The sequence below is a fragment of the Nansenia antarctica genome (genome assembly GCF_963989245.1).
Source record: "Nansenia antarctica genome assembly, chromosome: 3".
Taxonomy (NCBI): domain Eukaryota; kingdom Metazoa; phylum Chordata; class Actinopteri; order Argentiniformes; family Microstomatidae; genus Nansenia; species Nansenia antarctica.
Genome location: NC_137688.1, coordinates 24019364 through 24036105, shown reverse-complemented (window position 1 = coordinate 24036105; position 16742 = coordinate 24019364). Strand labels below are relative to the sequence as shown.

General features: G+C 42.6%; 1 protein-coding gene across 1 annotated transcript; it reads right to left on the bottom strand.

Moving 5' to 3' along the window:
* Nucleotides 1–86: 86 nt before the first annotated feature.
* trappc11 (trafficking protein particle complex subunit 11) lies at nt 87–16301 on the bottom strand. Its single transcript, XM_080525754.1, has 30 exons — nt 16129–16301; nt 15473–15687; nt 15183–15352; nt 15008–15078; nt 14508–14622; nt 14086–14185; nt 13629–13702; nt 13395–13491; nt 13082–13215; nt 12715–12862; nt 11866–11959; nt 11708–11787; nt 10995–11073; nt 10438–10492; nt 9932–10077; nt 9214–9275; nt 8696–8828; nt 8447–8577; nt 7984–8139; nt 7475–7662; nt 6918–7066; nt 6638–6759; nt 6367–6486; nt 6196–6261; nt 5218–5374; nt 3125–3236; nt 2643–2734; nt 2212–2345; nt 1272–1439; nt 87–790 (listed from the first exon to the last, which is right to left on the bottom strand). Exons 2-30 carry the CDS (start codon nt 15677–15679, stop codon nt 749–751), a joined length of 3402 nt encoding a protein of 1133 aa, XP_080381880.1. The 5' UTR covers nt 15680–15687; nt 16129–16301; the 3' UTR covers nt 87–748.
* Between the last annotated feature and the right edge of the window lie 441 nt (nt 16302–16742).

Here is a 16742-nt window from a genome sequence, read left to right as displayed (position 1 = left end):
AGATGAAAACAAAGAAAAAGAAAAACAGTAGACAAAGTGACAAGTGGACATCAACTTTGCTGTCTATATCTCGAAATAATTTTTTATTTTTTTATAATAACATTTATAAGGATGACATCTGTCAATGATCAGATTCATCCTCCAGGTATGTCCCCATGTATTTTCTTGACGGGTACGTTTTACATTCGAGTAGAATTAAACTTTTTTCCCTGTCTGACTCAGTGTCAATGAAGTTGTGTGACACTTTGTCTTCACAGCTATTTTGCAAATAAGGTATTGAGAGGCTCTGCACATTTGAAAACCTTTAATACTATGTAGCCTGCATTATTTGATTAACATAACTTAGTTATATTCATTACATGTCACAGCCAAACTGAAAATCAAAACATTATCATGTATGTATTATATGTATTAGTGACAAGATTAAAGAAAACTGCATCAATGATCTATGACAACATAAAAACAATTTGAAGTTAAATACTGTAGAGAATCAGACATGTAAGACATGAAGAGAACAGAGAGATAGAGCTGCAAGCAACAATATACCGTATGTCACGGATCAATCAATGTTAAATAGAAAACTATTGTAGTTTGAAAGAATCATTTTCAAAGCATGATTTACAGAAGGTCAAAAACATAAATGTACAGGTACTGTATGTGTGGAACTCAAGGAATAATCTGTTACAGTTGAACAATATTTTAGAGATGCTTTTTTTTTTTTCTCAAGTAGCTTAGATATAGATGGATCTCAAGCTGCAGCAATGGAGGCATCTCCTTGTCGACCCTGGGGCTGAAACATGAAAAACAAAAAGGTAAAAGTTTGTGTAATGCTTCAACAAGTTGATGCAGGTTAATTTATGTATGACGGTTAGGATAGAATCCCGTTGTTAAGGTTACAGAATACTTAATAGCAGAAGTGCTCAAAAGGCGGTGAAGGCTGCGCTTAAAAAATAAAGAAAAAGAGAAGTCAAGTGTGAACACGGCCTTAGTGGACTGAATGAATTAGTGACGGAGAGAATGTATGTGTGGCGGGCCGCCACAAATCAATGCATATAGAAACACTGCTATATGTGAAAATAAATCTGGCTGACCCTATACGTAGACTATGAATGAATGAATGAATGAATGGACTTTATTGTCATTGCTACACACTGAAAAGAGCACAGATTGGGTCGGCACAATAGTATGAAAGACCCCTACCAGTCCTGCACCTATGGGATCACCAGAACACCCAATGTGGGTGGACTGAGCGTGTGCTACTTGAAGCATACCTTAACGAAGATGCGTGAGGGGAGGAATCGTCGTAGCAGCTGGCTGGACACGGCTGGGAAGCGCAGCAGGGCAATGTTGAGTAGGGGCAGGCTCTGGTAGCCCGCCATCAGAGGGTAGAAGTTATACAGCATCTCCTGCTCCGCACCAGGCAGGATCCTCAGACGCACCTGTACGGTCAGGAACACAGACAGGAACACAGTCAGGAACACAGTCAGGAACACAGACAGGAACACAGACAGGAACACAGACAGGAACACAGACAGGAACACAGTCAGGAACACAGACAGGAACACAGTCAGGAACACAGTCAGGAACACAGACAGGAACACAGTCAGGAACACAGTCAGGAACACAGACAGGAACACAGTCAGGAACACAGTCAGGAACACAGTCAGGAACACAGTCAGGAACACAGACAGGAACACAGTCAGGAACACAGTCAGGAACACAGTCAGGAACACAGACAGGAACACAGTCAGGAACACAGTCAGGAACACAGACAGGAACACAGTCAGGAACACAGTCAGGAACACAGTCAGGAACACAGACAGGAACACAGTCAGGAACACAGTCAGGAACACAGTCAGGAACACAGACAGGAACACAGTCAGGAACACAGTCAGGAACACAGTCAGGAACACAGACAGGAACACAGTCAGGAACACAGTCAGGAACACAGTCAGGAACACAGACAGGAACACAGTCAGGAACACAGTCAGGAACACAGTCAGGAGGGCCAGTCGGGATGCAATTACACCCCAGTCAATACCACAGTGAAGGCCACATCTATGGGCTTTTATGGGTATATTCTACTTATTCATGTACAGGAATATTGTTTCTGTCAGAGTCTTTCAGCAGTTCTAATTTGAATCTAGGGTTGTACATTCTAGTATGACCCGTGTCACCTGAACAACCCTCTTGTGAGTTATCAGTGCGCACCTGTTTAAGGCCAGAGAACATGAAGGCATCGCTGGGTTCCACTGACATCTCTACGTCCTGGACCAGCCCGGTCCGGTTCTGGATGTGGTATCTCACCGGCAGAGACTCCCGCACACGGCCAAACGAGGGTAGCTCTGGAACCAAACAGAACACAGAAACATTGACTATGCCTGTGTGGGCTGAACTCACTCGCTCGAAGGGTCTGGGTGAACATCAACTACTCAAAAGTGGCCTATGCCCAACAGATGGAGAATCTTGCTTGAATTCAACCTTGAACCTCCCTTTAATATGCTACTACTGGGCAGTAAGTCAGGCTATTGCAATAAATGCAACATGGAGACTTCTGAAGGTTTGTTTTGAGTCTGCTACACTACAGGAAAGATCCATTCAGTATTTTCAATTAAGGATATACAACGACACTGCCAGTTTACCTGCATGTACATAAAGAGGAATGGTCTCTACAATCACATGGGGGAGAGTGACGACTGTCTTCACAACAGGTGCGTCCACACGAGAAGATTTCCTGACAGAAAAACAGAAAAAAGGTGTTGGTTTAGAGACAAAACAGAATGACACAGAGAAGGCCTCATTGAATAATCCCATTGTCTTTGGTTTAGAAAGACCGTCCATGGGAACGAGTTGGAACAGAGACAATGGATGCAGACAGAACAGGAGAGTCTCAAGGTGTAGAGTAGTACTGTAGGGGGTAGTGGTGGCCTTGTGGAGAGTGAGTTGGACTGGTGATCAGAAGGTCATGAGTTCAAATCCCACCTGGGAACACCACCAGTAGTGTGCCCTTGAGTAAGGCACTTAGCCCTGAATTATTCCATTATTCTGTCCCTGTAATCTCTAATTGTAAGTAGCGTTGGATAAAAGCGTTGGCTAAATGGTAAAACATGTAGAGAGGACCAACCTCTTCCAGGAGATGAGGTACTGTCCTGACGCCACGCTGCTCGTCCCATTGAGTACCGGTGGGCACTGGAGGCTGAAACACTCACTGGCACATTCACCCGTCTGCAAGACCACTGCAAAGAAACCACAGACAAACAACCCTTGTGACCAGAGCCCTCCAGAGCTTTAATTACATGTTAAATCCTCTCTTATATGTCAAATTAAGAGACCACTGCAAAATGATCAGTTTCTCTGGTTTTACTATTTATATGTTTGAGTAAAAGAAAAAAAGAAAAATTATTCTATGAACTACTGACAACATTTCTCCCAAATAAAAATATTGTCATTTAGAGCATAATTCAGATAATGCAAAGAAAACAAATTCATATTCATTTTTAAACAACACAAAACTAATGTTTTAACTGAGGAAGAGTTCAGAAATCAATATTTGGTGGAATAACCCTAATTTTCAATCACAGCTTTCATGTGTCTTGGCGTGCTCTCCACCAGTCTTTCACATTGCTGTTGGGTGACACTATGCCACTCCTGGCGCAAAAAAAATCAAGTAGCTCAGTTTTGTTTAATGGCCTGTGACCATCCATCTTCCTCTTGCCAATCATCAATCATGTTACATCTTTTAACACAATAGCCACAGCCACTCGCGGCTGTACGCCTTTCTTAGTGAAATATGGGGATCTTCATCATCATAAAACCCACATTTTTAAAGATGAAGTGCCCGATTTGCAGACTTAAATGTGATTGCTCTTGGTTGGAAGGACGGAAAAGAGTCGTAGAAGAATTTTCCTGGTTAAAACAGTGAAATTATTATTATTATTATTAAAGGGACCAGTTTTTTCGCTTCTACCTGCAAATCGTGTTATCTTAACCATATTATTCCTTTGATATTCTACCATATTGATGTTTCTTCAAGTCATCATTGTATTATCCTTTTGACTGATTAAGTGTTTATCATATAGACTTTTGTTGATAATATTTCCTAGACGCTTGTTAAATCATATACCCTAGACACTTGTTTAATCACACATCGTAAAACATTTGATGAAATTGTCTTTAATCATTTTTACTAATAAGTGTGTTACATTGTGTTAATAATTTGTATAATAGTGTTACAGTGTGTTAATCATTTATTAACAGCATGATATAGTGTGACAAATGTATTCCCCTAAGCTAACGAAGAATGACACATAAAAGTAAATTTCATCATCTTATATTTTTGGTTGATCATCTGAGCGATCAAGAGAAGGGAACGTAATGGTAAAATGTATCTGTGTCCTACTAACATTAATTTGTATGTTTAAGCTCTCACTTAGTACTAGCCATTTGAATGAGGTATGTCATAAATCATTAAGCTGTGTGTCATGTGATCCCAACAGTGTGTTTTAGTCCAGATACAAAGCGCTTTTGCGACCAAGGCCTCATCTCTGTTTTGAAACAATGTCTCTGACCCTTTAGTTTAGCCCACCTCTCCTAAGCCTGAAGGAATGTGTCCTTGCTTTAGAAAGTGCCCAGCGTGACATTAATCTGCCACTCTGGGCAGATAGCATGCATCAAGAATACAACCTTGTCCGTGGCTTGATTCATGCGTCCTTTACAAAGACAAATCTGGACGATTTCTTACTCCCTCTGTCTGTCTGTAGCTTTGTTGACCCCAATGTCTGATGCTTGACATTGTTCTTATGAGCCGCTGTCTTTGAAATGTTAAGGATGGAAGCAACCTTCCGCTCGTTGCATCCCAGTGAAGCCAGAATTGAACCCTTCTTTTGCTCACTCAAAACGTTTCTTTTGGCATGGTCAATAGTTTTTTTTGTATACTACTAGCACTGTTTTTGCCATCCAGCTGGTCCTATTGCAAGAGGATAGTGATGACCACAGCAGTGGTTTTTATACTTTTCCTAAGTAGAATGAGGTGTGCCTGTGTTGGAATTGAACAGACACTGGAATGGAATGGCTGCCATACATGTAGGGATGCAGATTTAAGAAATGGTCTCTTTTTTTTTCTTCCAGAGATAATATACTGTATATATGTATAATGCCCAGGGCTATTAGGAGGTCAGTGTCAGAGGTGAAGAGAGGAAGGCGGTGTGGTACTCGTACCCTGCTCCACCTGGGACTGGGGCTGGTCCATGGCTGCCATAGTAGAGGCCAGCTGCAGCTGACTGGACACCAAGTGGAGGGGCCAGGGCGATGCACTCAGAAGGTCCGTCATCAGCAGGAAGGGGATGTCCACATACACCCTGTCCAGGTTCTCAAACTGGACCAGGAAGAACAGGAACCAACATCAGAACAGTTCAATAGGGCACGGCGTGGTTATACAGTCTCCTGGTAATAGTGTAATAACATGAAAATAAATAATTACATTATATTATAAGAACTATGTATTGGTTACATTGGGGATTGAGGTAAATTACCATACAGTGAAAATTGTTTCCAAACAAATACAGGGAAATCCCAGCACAAGGATTGTAGTATAAAATGTTATCTTTTATAGTAATCTTACTCTGAAAACCAGTTTAGACCAGAATGAATATGTGTGGTGGCCTGGGAAAACCCGTCGGATGTCGCTGGCGTTCGTTTGTGGCAAAGAGCAAAAATAGATGGAAATCGCGATTTTGGCGATTTTGATATTATGTGGTATTCTAGTACTTTGAACTCCATACTACATTATGGTGAATAAACATTTTAAGAAAACAAAAGAGAAAGTACTTATTTTTATGTTTTTGTGGTGGGTAGTTTGTCTGCATCACAAGCAGACAAACGAGACCGGCCGATCTGCATAGGCTCCTCCCCCGACCCGGAGGAGAAAGGGGCCGGGGGCAGCATGGGGGCAGGATTTATCACCTTTCACTTTTTTTGACATGATACATTAAAATGCTCATAACTTTTTAAAATAAAGGGCTATCTCAGTCATTCAACCAGTTATTCTAATTTATGGAAATATAAAAAAAATTAAATGTCAAAATGCCACCATGTGACGGGTTTTCCCAGGCCACCACACATAATATGTATAGAGAATCCAGCAAAGAAAAAAAAGTCCCAAGTCGCAAGACAGAGATTACAGAGAGGCCTACACACCTTTGTGGACATGAACTTGACAGTGACTTCAAACGGAACGACAGTTTCTATGGTAACAGTTTCATCCTACAAAAAAAAGAGGAAAGATATACTCAGTTAAATCCATTTACTAATCAAGTCATGGTTATGAACAAAGAAGGACCATTGAGTGAGGTGGGGGAGGGGACTGACTTTGTGGCACTTGCAGGTGATGTCTCTGCCCTCCACCGTGGTGCTGATGGAGTACGCCACGTGGAAGAGGAAGATCCTGGACCCAGTGGTGACACAGCCAACGTACAGGGACTTCTCCACCTGGCCAACAGACACGGAATCAACAACACTTGTAGCATTGAAAATAGGAGAAGTTTAAACCACACTTCATGACTAGGGAGAGTCAACTTCCAAGTTCATACTTGTAGAAAAGCAATGTGTGTGTGTGCGTGTGTGTGTGTGTGTTTGTTACCTTCTGCCCGGGCTGGAGATCTCCTATTGAAATGTCAGGGAGCAGTGCAGGATGGGAGTCGTCACACACCTCTGAGGCGTCCAGGGTCACATGGGTGGACTGGGTGAGGTTAGCATCCTGGCCTAGAACATTCAATATCAAAGCTCCTTACATGGCAGCAAAACGGCAATGTAACTAGGTAGAACCAGTGCTAATGTGTGACCAGTGTAGGTGAATATGCTACATTCCTTTGTGCTACCTACCAGGTTGTTGCCGGCTTATTCTCTACTAGGTTGCTCACCTGGTTTGAGTCCGGCGGTGAGTTTGACGTCTTTGGCCACGGCGTCCTCGTTGGACTGGACGGTGACTGTGAGGCGGTACATCTCGTTGTTCAGAGCCGGGGGCTCGTGGCTCAACTGCACACAGATCTTGGGGACACGGGAGATTACCCTACAGGGGCAGAGATGAGGGACATCAAACTCCATTTTGTTTTGCTTTGATGAGAAAATATTTGGTGTACATTTCGCCCTTTATTCTTGTACTTGTATTCTTGGGGTACTGAGGGCAGTAAAAAAACATGTATGTAATATCCAAGGTCCTGAAACATAACATGCCAAAGCGATGTTAACTCAGTGTCTTTGGAAAATACTGGAAGCATTTATGTAAGATGAGAGTTGATCTAAAATATGTCGTTTTTCATTGTTACTCACAATTCTGATTTGAATTCATTTGATAATGTGAAAAAGAGCTATCAAGTCTAATCCACGATTGTTTGAATCCTGTTGTGACAAGGATACCCTTCTCTCTATGCAGTGAGATACTATTGTGTGATCAAACTAAGTTTAAACAGGATCTTACATGGTGCTAGCCTGGATGGACACAGTATCCCAATCAATATGGTGCTCTAGAACACCCCCTCGGCTCTTGAAGGATCTGGCCGCCTGCAAAGCCTCGTGGGAGGAGGCCGCGTCCCCTCCCCCTCCTCGCCAGTTGAGGAAGACACAGCGACCGGTCTCGCTACCCAGCATCAGGTCCACCGCTGTGATCTAACACACACACACACACACACACACACACACACACACACACACACACACACACACACACACACACACAGAAACTGTACCTATCATTGTCATGTTTTTTATATCATGTTCTTTTATCACTATTTGCACTTCTGGTTCTAATAATCTAATCTAATAAAATAAAATAGACACATTTGATGCAATCAAGAATGTGAAACCACAGTGTTATTTAGTGGAAGGTAAAAAAATCAGTTGTGATCTGCAGTATAGCATACAGCAGTTCAGGAACATGAATGTCACTTCCATACCCTACTGACTCTCTTTTTCTCTTATCTCTCTTACCTCTATCTTCTTCCCCACATCCTCAGTTTTAGCCACAAACTTGAAGCAGTATTTGCGGGTCTTGCCAGGGACCAAACACATGTTCCCTTGAGGTGAAGGCTGAAGGATGTCCTTAGACTTACACGGCTCCTCTACCAGACAGAACTGGTTATACTCCTGAGGAGAGAGACAGCAGCTTAGAAAGACGGTTTAGAGATCCAGTGTCAAACACTACTGGTACACATGGGAAAGCGTTGGTAGGGATGCAAAGGCAAATTCTCTCATTTTCGGTTAGCAGTGGCTAAAGTTAGCGCAAGATGCAGTGGCTATTCAAACAAATCCGAACCGTGGATAATACAGTCTCTAACGATCCCTCTAAAGGACGGGAAATGCTGACCCCCATTGAAAAGGCGTATAAACACCAATGGTGATTGAATGTGTCTACTATATCCTTGGTTGGGTGGCAGCCTGCGTGGGTCGGTACCTGGTTGCTGAGGCTGACACAAAGCTTAGAGAAGCGGACGGGATGGGGACAGTCAGCCCTCAGGTAGACGTGCAGTTGGACTGGGTCGTCCACGTGGAAGCTGGGGGAGAGGAACTTGGCTTTGCACTGGACTGTAGAGGCAAACGTATGATGGCAGATGTATGGTTAGATAACTGTTTATACTAATCTTTGGGTACATTTTGATAGAGATAAAGTGTTAAGCAAATTAGAGCAAATTAGCTTACTGACCAAAGGGTACGTAGTCCTGCACCTCGATGGTGAACTCGTTGCTGCCAGCCAGCGCCGTGCGGTCACCCCACAGACCCTGGGCGGCCTTGGCCGAGGCCTGGTCACAGTCTGGCTCCACCTCTGGAACCTCGTTCTACCGACACAGATGCACAAGCTCAACTTTGACCTACTGAACCTAGTGAACTAGTTGCTTTGTGATGGAAAATGAAAATCATAGTCCCACTCCTTCCACATCTTTTCTGTTTTATTGAGACAGGATGAATGTGGAGAGAAACAGACAAGAAGGACAGGACAAAAGAGGCCAGGCAGGGTTTGAACCCACGACATTCGGAGGAGGTTTTATGGGTGCGCTCGTGTCAGGAGTGTTACCACTAAGCCACGACTTCACCTCACAAATGTTAGTTCGTATTGAATAAACTCACTGCCTAATGAACACCAGGCTACGGTGCTGTACACGGTGCTGTCATTTACAATATGAGGGATTGGCATGTGCATTCACACGTGCGCACTCAGCTCACCATCAAGACCTTGATGAGATTCTTCTCTATTCTGGACTTTTGCTCCTCTCGTAGTGTCGACGCTGAAGAGGAACACACACACAGTGTTAAAGGTCCAGCTTGTAGTTTTGTGTGTTGCTGGCCACACTGAAAATGTGAAAATGTGCGCAAAACGTGTACATATCCTTGTACATAAACGTTTTTTTCAGTGTGACATTAAGCTAATTCAGCAAAATGTGACATTTGTATAACCCTTTTTACTCATCTTTACCAATAATTGTGGAGGGCACTGTATGTGTGGTATGACCCACACTGTAATATGGAATTTGACGATCCAGAACAGGAAAAACTAATTTCCCTTCCCATGAAAATGTTCAAATTTTAGACTTCTTATTTAAAGGCTTAAAGGCTTAGAGGTATTCTATGTCCTTGATAGTCAAGTTTTAAAGTGAGCTATGCATTGAGTCAAGTTATGCAGACTAATTTAGAACTTGAATTATTAAGAAACAATGTATTTTTTTAAATACGTAATTATATTTAGGCCATATCATCGTAATATCAAACCCCCCATTGTCCAAATGATAATAGAACATGATCATGTGGTTGTGCTGTGCTGTGTTACCTCGGCCCACCAGCTCCATGGTAATAGAACATGATCATGTGGCTGTGCTGTGTTACCTCGGCCCACCAGCTCCATGGTAATAGAACATGATCATGTGGTTGTGCTGTGTTGTGTTACCTCGGCCCACCAGCTCCATGGCGTAGGTGATGTAGTCTTTGACGTGGGCCATCAGGTAGGAGCAGCGCAGCGCTGTGCTGAGGATGGAGGTGAGGAGGCTCCACCAGCGCTCCGTGCGGTAGTCACACATCACGTAGTCCAGCAGTCTGAACACACACACACACACACACACACACACACACACACACACACACAATGTGATCTAGTAATCATTTAACAAAGAGGACTCACATAGATAAGATATTTGTTGTTATATTAATCTACCTGGCTACAAGCTGACCTGTCACCCATTATGTCTGGTGAGGAAGACTTATTTCTTTGTTGCAGACTTTAACTGTAGAAGACTTGTTTCTTTGTTGCAAAGAACTGTATAACTGTATATATATATATATATATATATATATATATATATATATATATATATATATATATATATATATATATATATATATATATATATATATATATATATATATATATATATAACTTAACTGTAGAAGACTTACTTGAGTGCTTTGGTGTAATCCTTTGCATGATAGTACTCCTCTCCCATTTGTACCACTGTAGAGTGTGAGACACAATTGACCATAATGAGGGCATACTGTACAGACAAGCACAAGAGGAATATTGCATTTCTGATGATACATAGTGGCGCTGCAACACACTGAACTTTTTTTATATTTTAATATTCTTATGCTCTTGCTGTATTTTTAAATAATGTATGTAAAGCACTTTGAATTGCCCCTGTTGTATGAAATGTGCTATACAAATAAACTTGCCTTGCCTTGAACTTGCTGTGCCACTATGTAAACATTTCAAGGCAAATTAAGGCAAATTAGATTTAGTAAGCATAGAGTAACTGTATGTGATCACCAATGATGCTCCTCAGTGAATTCAGCATTTTAGATGGATTTCTTTTGCATTTTGATATGAATAAACACAAGTCAGGTTTTGATAATGCAATCCAGCGCCACACTGTTGTAAGATCCTGGGGAGAATGCTGTAATATCATCTTCATCTCTGTAATATTATCTCTACCCCTTTAACCAAGGACAACACTCACTCAGGTGGCTCTTCATTCGAGGACACTTGTATTTCTTGAACTGGGCCACAGCGTTGCTGAGCAGAGCGATGATCAGCTCCTGTAACCATAAGCAGCACGCACACACACACACACACACACACACACACACACACACACACACCCCTCTTATAAGGCATTCAGGGCTTCCTTGAAAAAACATTTCTATCTATACAGGACTTTTCATCACCTTAAGGCAGTAATTGTAATCAATTTGAATGGTATGTTTAATGGACCTATTATCTATCAATCAGTGGCAAGGAAAACTAAGAAGAAAACTAAGAAGAAACCTTGAGAGGAACCAGACTCCATTGGGAACCCATTCTCCTCTGGCTGATCAGGTGCTGAACAGTAAACTAATAATAATAATAATAATTGTTTTATTGCCATCAACTTGTCAGTCAGTTGTTTGAATTTGTTTGGAATTCTTAGACAATCTAGAACCAGACACTGCCCCTATTAGTGAGGGATGTCACAAGACTAACTTCCCTGTGCACTAACTTTGGCCCTGCGAATTAATGTTCACTAACACTGTTAATAAATATGAAATCCTCACCTCACCCTAACCTGTTGTCTTTCCTCTCAAATGACTTTATGTCCTTTAATAAATGACCCATCCAGTGCCCTCCTGCACTGTGACAGGCCTACAGGTTTGTAGAGCCAGAGTTCTTGTTTGAAGTGTGTTGTGTACTAACCGAATGGAGTACATCCCTCTCCTTCACCTGCAGGGCATGGATGCCTCCTTTCTCCTTTTCAGGGTCCGGGGGATCAATACCTGCAGAATGGAAAACTGGCGTCAACAGTGTTCTTATTTTTAATCAATGTTTAGGAGGGGGGGGGGGGGGTGACTCACTCTGGTGGCCCTGTCTCCAGGCTCTCTGACCATAGAAGTCCAGGACTCCACTGGGTGTGTCCAGAGGGTCAGGGTTTGGGTAGCTCACACTGGCCTGTGGATGTCACACACACACACACACACACACACACACACACACACACACACACACACACACACACACACACACGTTTGTCAACATGATTCCCATCCCCTAGATAGCACACACAAACTCCTCGGGGGAGGGGGGGTCAGGTCATGAAAACAAAGAAAAAGAAAAACAGTGGACAAAGTGACAAGTGAACATCAACTTTGCCGTCTATATCTCAAAATATATATATATATTTTTTTTAAATAACATTTATACGGATGACATCTGTCATTGATCAGGTTCATCCCCTAGGTACGTCCCCTAGTGTTTTATCTTGACAGCTAAGTTTTACATTTGGAATTATTACATTTGAGTAGAATTAAACTTCAGTTGTAACAATTTATTTTGCTGAAACCCTGTCTGAAACAGTGTCGATGTCAATAAAGTTGATGTTTTTGTGGTGCAGGGACATTTCTTTCACAAATAAAACTGATTCCACTGGTAATCAATCGACAACATATAAACAGACAGAGGTCAAACACACAGGGTTAATTTTGTTTCATCAAGACTTCTGAAGAAAGAATAAAAGTGGTATCCTAACTGACAATAAATCGAAATCAATCTCTTTCTTTGAATGGTTGATAGGATTTTCATTAAGATGACAATGATGATCATTTCAACGACGGTGATAAGCATCATAGTGGAAATAAATTGGTGCTATATTGGTGATAAATATCATAGGCTCCCTCTCAACAGTACAGTACATTGCTTTGCAGTACCTCGTGGCTACACAGATGGGCTGCCTGCTGCTTGCGCTCCTGGGCGTAGTAGGCAGCCTGTTGGTAGTAGAACCCAGGGTTCTGGGTCTGGATGGCAGTCAGGCCCAGCTTGATGGCCTCGTCAAACAGGTCCCCAAAGGACTGGAACCTTGTGGGAGAGGGTGGGTCAGGGTAGAGTCAGGTTACAATCAAGGTTGGCTTGCACCTTGGATAATGAGCAGGAATAGTAAAATTGACAACCTTATCATTGATTATCTATTTCTTTCATTCATGTAAGCTTGAACAAACAGTTTTGGGATTGGGTCAGTGTAAGGGGATGGCACATATGCTGAATGTTTGAGGACTGAGTCTATCTTGCTAAGCTCACTGTTTGGACATCCAGGCAGTGTGTTCAAATGCCAGCTCTGCACTGCCAATCTTCTTCTTGCACAGGTCAATGTGCTTCCTGAACTGAGCAATGGCATCCAAAGGTGTGTTGTGTTGGAAGCAGAGTCGACAGATCTGAAAATACAGAGACAATGTTTTCAATACTGAACACAAAGAACTGTAGCACTGACGGCATAACACCATTTGCTTAAAAGTGCGCACACGCACGCACGCACACGCACACGCACACGCACACGCACACGCACGCACGCACGCACGCACGCACACACACACACACACACACACACACACACCTTGTAGTTAATGAATCCAGCCATAGTCTTTATCTCCAGCATGTTAGTCTCGTGGGCTCTCAGCTCATGGACAAGGCTGTACGCTGTCCTGTAGTACCTGCATCAACAACAGAGTGCTTATGATGAGTTACACTGTTATCAAAAAACCCATTGGCTTTCTATATAAGGCATGAACTGCTGAGAACAAAGTCACCAGACACACAGTGCACAGGGGTCTAGGTAGGCACAACTTACTTCAGTGCATTCTGTGTGTCCTGCTTCAGCTCACTGAAGAAGGCAATCTTAAACTGGTGTCTCACAAACAGCAACTGCAACAAACACAGTAGGAAAGTAACTGCAAAGATGCAATGTGTATATATAGTGAAATACAATAACTTTGCTTCAAAATGTCAGCACTAAAACAAAATGTAATTACACGTTATAATAATAACAACCCAAACGTTGTATAGAGAGGTAGGCTTAGTAACACATCAACACATGACCCATTCTGTGGTATGTCATAGTGGCAGTGAAGTCTTGTGGAGGTAGAAATCAGAGGATGGGCTCAGAGTGTACTGCATGGAACGTAATGAGAAACTGAAAACGGGAGCCTGTCCTCTGACTTCCACCTCCACCAGCCTCCCTTGCGTAGTGGTAATGGCAGAGACCAAGACAAGCACACCACACCGGATAACCTCACATCATGACTCACCTGATGGGTTGTTTTGTTGAGAAACTCTTTGTGGGATTTGACCCTTCTTATCTCTGTGTAGTAGTAGGTCTGTGAATGTTCATAGAATGCATTTTCCAGTCTGCAATAGAATTGAATTAAAAGCATGTTACATATTATAGAGGCATTATGATGATAAAGCATTGATTGCCCTGGGGGGGAAAGCAGGTTTTCATAGGATCACTGGATGGACTGCATTGGAATGATTTGGCACAAAAGACCAATGAGGTTATATTGTGAATTCATTATGGGGATAAGTGGCAAACAAGGCTCATAGCTGGACCACACAGATCCCTTGAGTTCAAAGTTCAAATCAGTCGGGTTTGCCTCAATTTAAGTGATTTTTTTATCTCAGGCGTAATGCATGATCGACTGGGTACGAGGCTACCTTGGGAGTAACTGACCTGATGATGTAGCCAACAAGGTGGTCTGTGTGGGGGAGGACGAAGAGAGACTTCCCCGACAGGTCACAAGCGTTACACAGGGCGGCAGCTCTTTCTGAGGCCACAAGGTCCTCTCCTTCAGGCACACATCATTAGCATAGGTAAGTCACAGCTGTCAGAGCCACGGTCAGCAGTCTATCCACGATTGTATTGGCTCCACCCTAGCTCACGGCAATCGTACAATTTGATGTCTTGTTTATTTTTTTTACGTATACACTTATTCTAGCTGGCTTTTGTTCTGACTTGGGCTAGCTTTAGAAATGACATAGGCTACTCTGATGGACAACAGAAAATGAGGGACATCTTCCATCCAAAAGGTTTAAAGGTCAATAAAATCGTGGATACGTCAAGTGCCTCAGCGAATCTCTATCCTTCAAAATAATGGTACTCTGATGGTTGTGGGTCATATTTAACTGAATCATAACATCACACGTCAACATATATTGTATATCTGACGTTACCTGGAGGAAGAGGGGTTTTCTTCTGTATTAACACAACTGCAACCTTTGTGTTTCTTCCTGATAGACTTGTTCTGTAAAAGACATGACATAAGATTCACAATACTGTACGGCTTATTCACCATCCAGCCCCATATTACTGATATATTCTTGTCAGATCGGGTGAACATTGTATCACCTGACAATCTCCACTTTAGTGGCACACTCTGACTGCTTCTCCTTCCACTGCGCCTCGTCCCAGTCCAGCTCATAGAACAGCACTACTAGAGCAGGCACCAGGTTCAGGTGCTTGTTCATCCAGCCCGTCTTTAGGATCCCTTTGGGTATGTACCACTCATAGGATGTTCTCTGAGCAATGAAAACACAACATTCGTCAAAAATCTAAGATGTTTGTCTGTGTGGGGAGACAGCAACCCAGGTTTGTTAAACACAGGGTTAGGGTTAGACCACCTCTTGTGTTGAACTTACCTTGGTCCTACACTTAGGGTATTCATGGTCTCCTGGAAGGACCTTGAATGAGATGGGCACCCTGTCTGCTCTCCTGTTGGCGCAGAAGGCATCCCAGATGGCCCGGTGGATCGCATTGTAGGTCACGTCCAGTCCAGTTAGGGCCACGAAGGCCATTGGCCGGCAGCATAGCTCCGGGGGCAGGTCCCACTGGGTCGGGCTCATCATGACTGAGGCTGCACTCTTACTCTGGAAAAGAGTAAGCATCCAAAATGACAGGTTGACTACAAAGGACATTTGGAGAGGATGAAGCACAGGTTAGTTTGACATAATATGTAGTTGATGACAATCTGAATGACAATTAGCATTTTAGCCAAATAAGAATGAAAGAAAGCTTCCAATGAATTTGCTGCTCAACAAGCATCTGGTTGGGCAACACCCACATCACCAAACTTGGCCGGCTAGCTCGCTTGGCTAGCTAGGTTTTCTAGCTAAAAATGAAACCTACCTGACTAGGAAGTGGGGCAATAACATTGCATTGGACAACAATACGTGGCGGACTACATTCACCTTGACAAATGTATGTTATTATGGTCAGTTGTCTGTACATAGTGATATCCAAGATTGTTTGTCCTACATTGTTTTCGCTAGCTAGCTAACTGTCATTTGCAAGAGACTTAATACTACTTACCAAGCCAGCTGATATAGCTAGCTAGCGACTAGCCGGGCACCTCGCAGATGGGGATAGCTGGCTAGAAGAATAGAAAATAAAAGGTGCTCAGTAACCCGCCGGCCATTAAAATCACATGAGTAACATTCCTCGACTCCAGAATGTATACGAGTCAGCAGAAAGACTGTGGCCCAGTAATAGTTGATTAGTAGTGACTTAGCAGAGCCTGTTTCTATGACGCCCTCTCCTAGCTGACTGTGTTGACAAACCCAGGGCTGGGATCAGGTGTGTCTCTACCGCCACCTGCTGGACAGCTCGTGGCGTTAGAATTATAAGGTTCTATCTCCATTTTTGTCAAAATTGAGTTTTTTTACATAATCTGATCCATTAGGTGTTTATTAATGCCTGTGTGCTGTTGTTTTTAAAATGTTGACATTTTGAGTTAGTAATTCATAAAATACAAAGGTTCCATCTCACAAAACATAATGGAATGTAAAAACTTTGACGCTCAATATCTCTGAACTACCCGAAACGGAGATAGAACCTTATCATTCTAAGCTCACGGACTAGCTACTAGTTAACTGAAGATCTGATGTACATTCGTCACCAAAAACAACTGTG

Excerpts from the sequence above, each read along its gene's own strand:
- trappc11 (XM_080525754.1), bottom strand. The coding sequence starts at position 15,679 with ATGATGAGCCCGACCCAGTGGGACCTGCCCCCGGAGCTATGCTGCCGG. Across the intron at positions 6,262-6,366 it reads TCACCTGCAAGTGCCACAAA|GATGAAACTGTTACCATAGA; the intron begins GTCAGTCCCCTC and ends TTTTTTTTGTAG. Across the intron at positions 791-1,271 it reads CCTCACGCATCTTCGTTAAG|CCCCAGGGTCGACAAGGAGA; the intron begins GTATGCTTCAAG and ends TTCATGTTTCAG.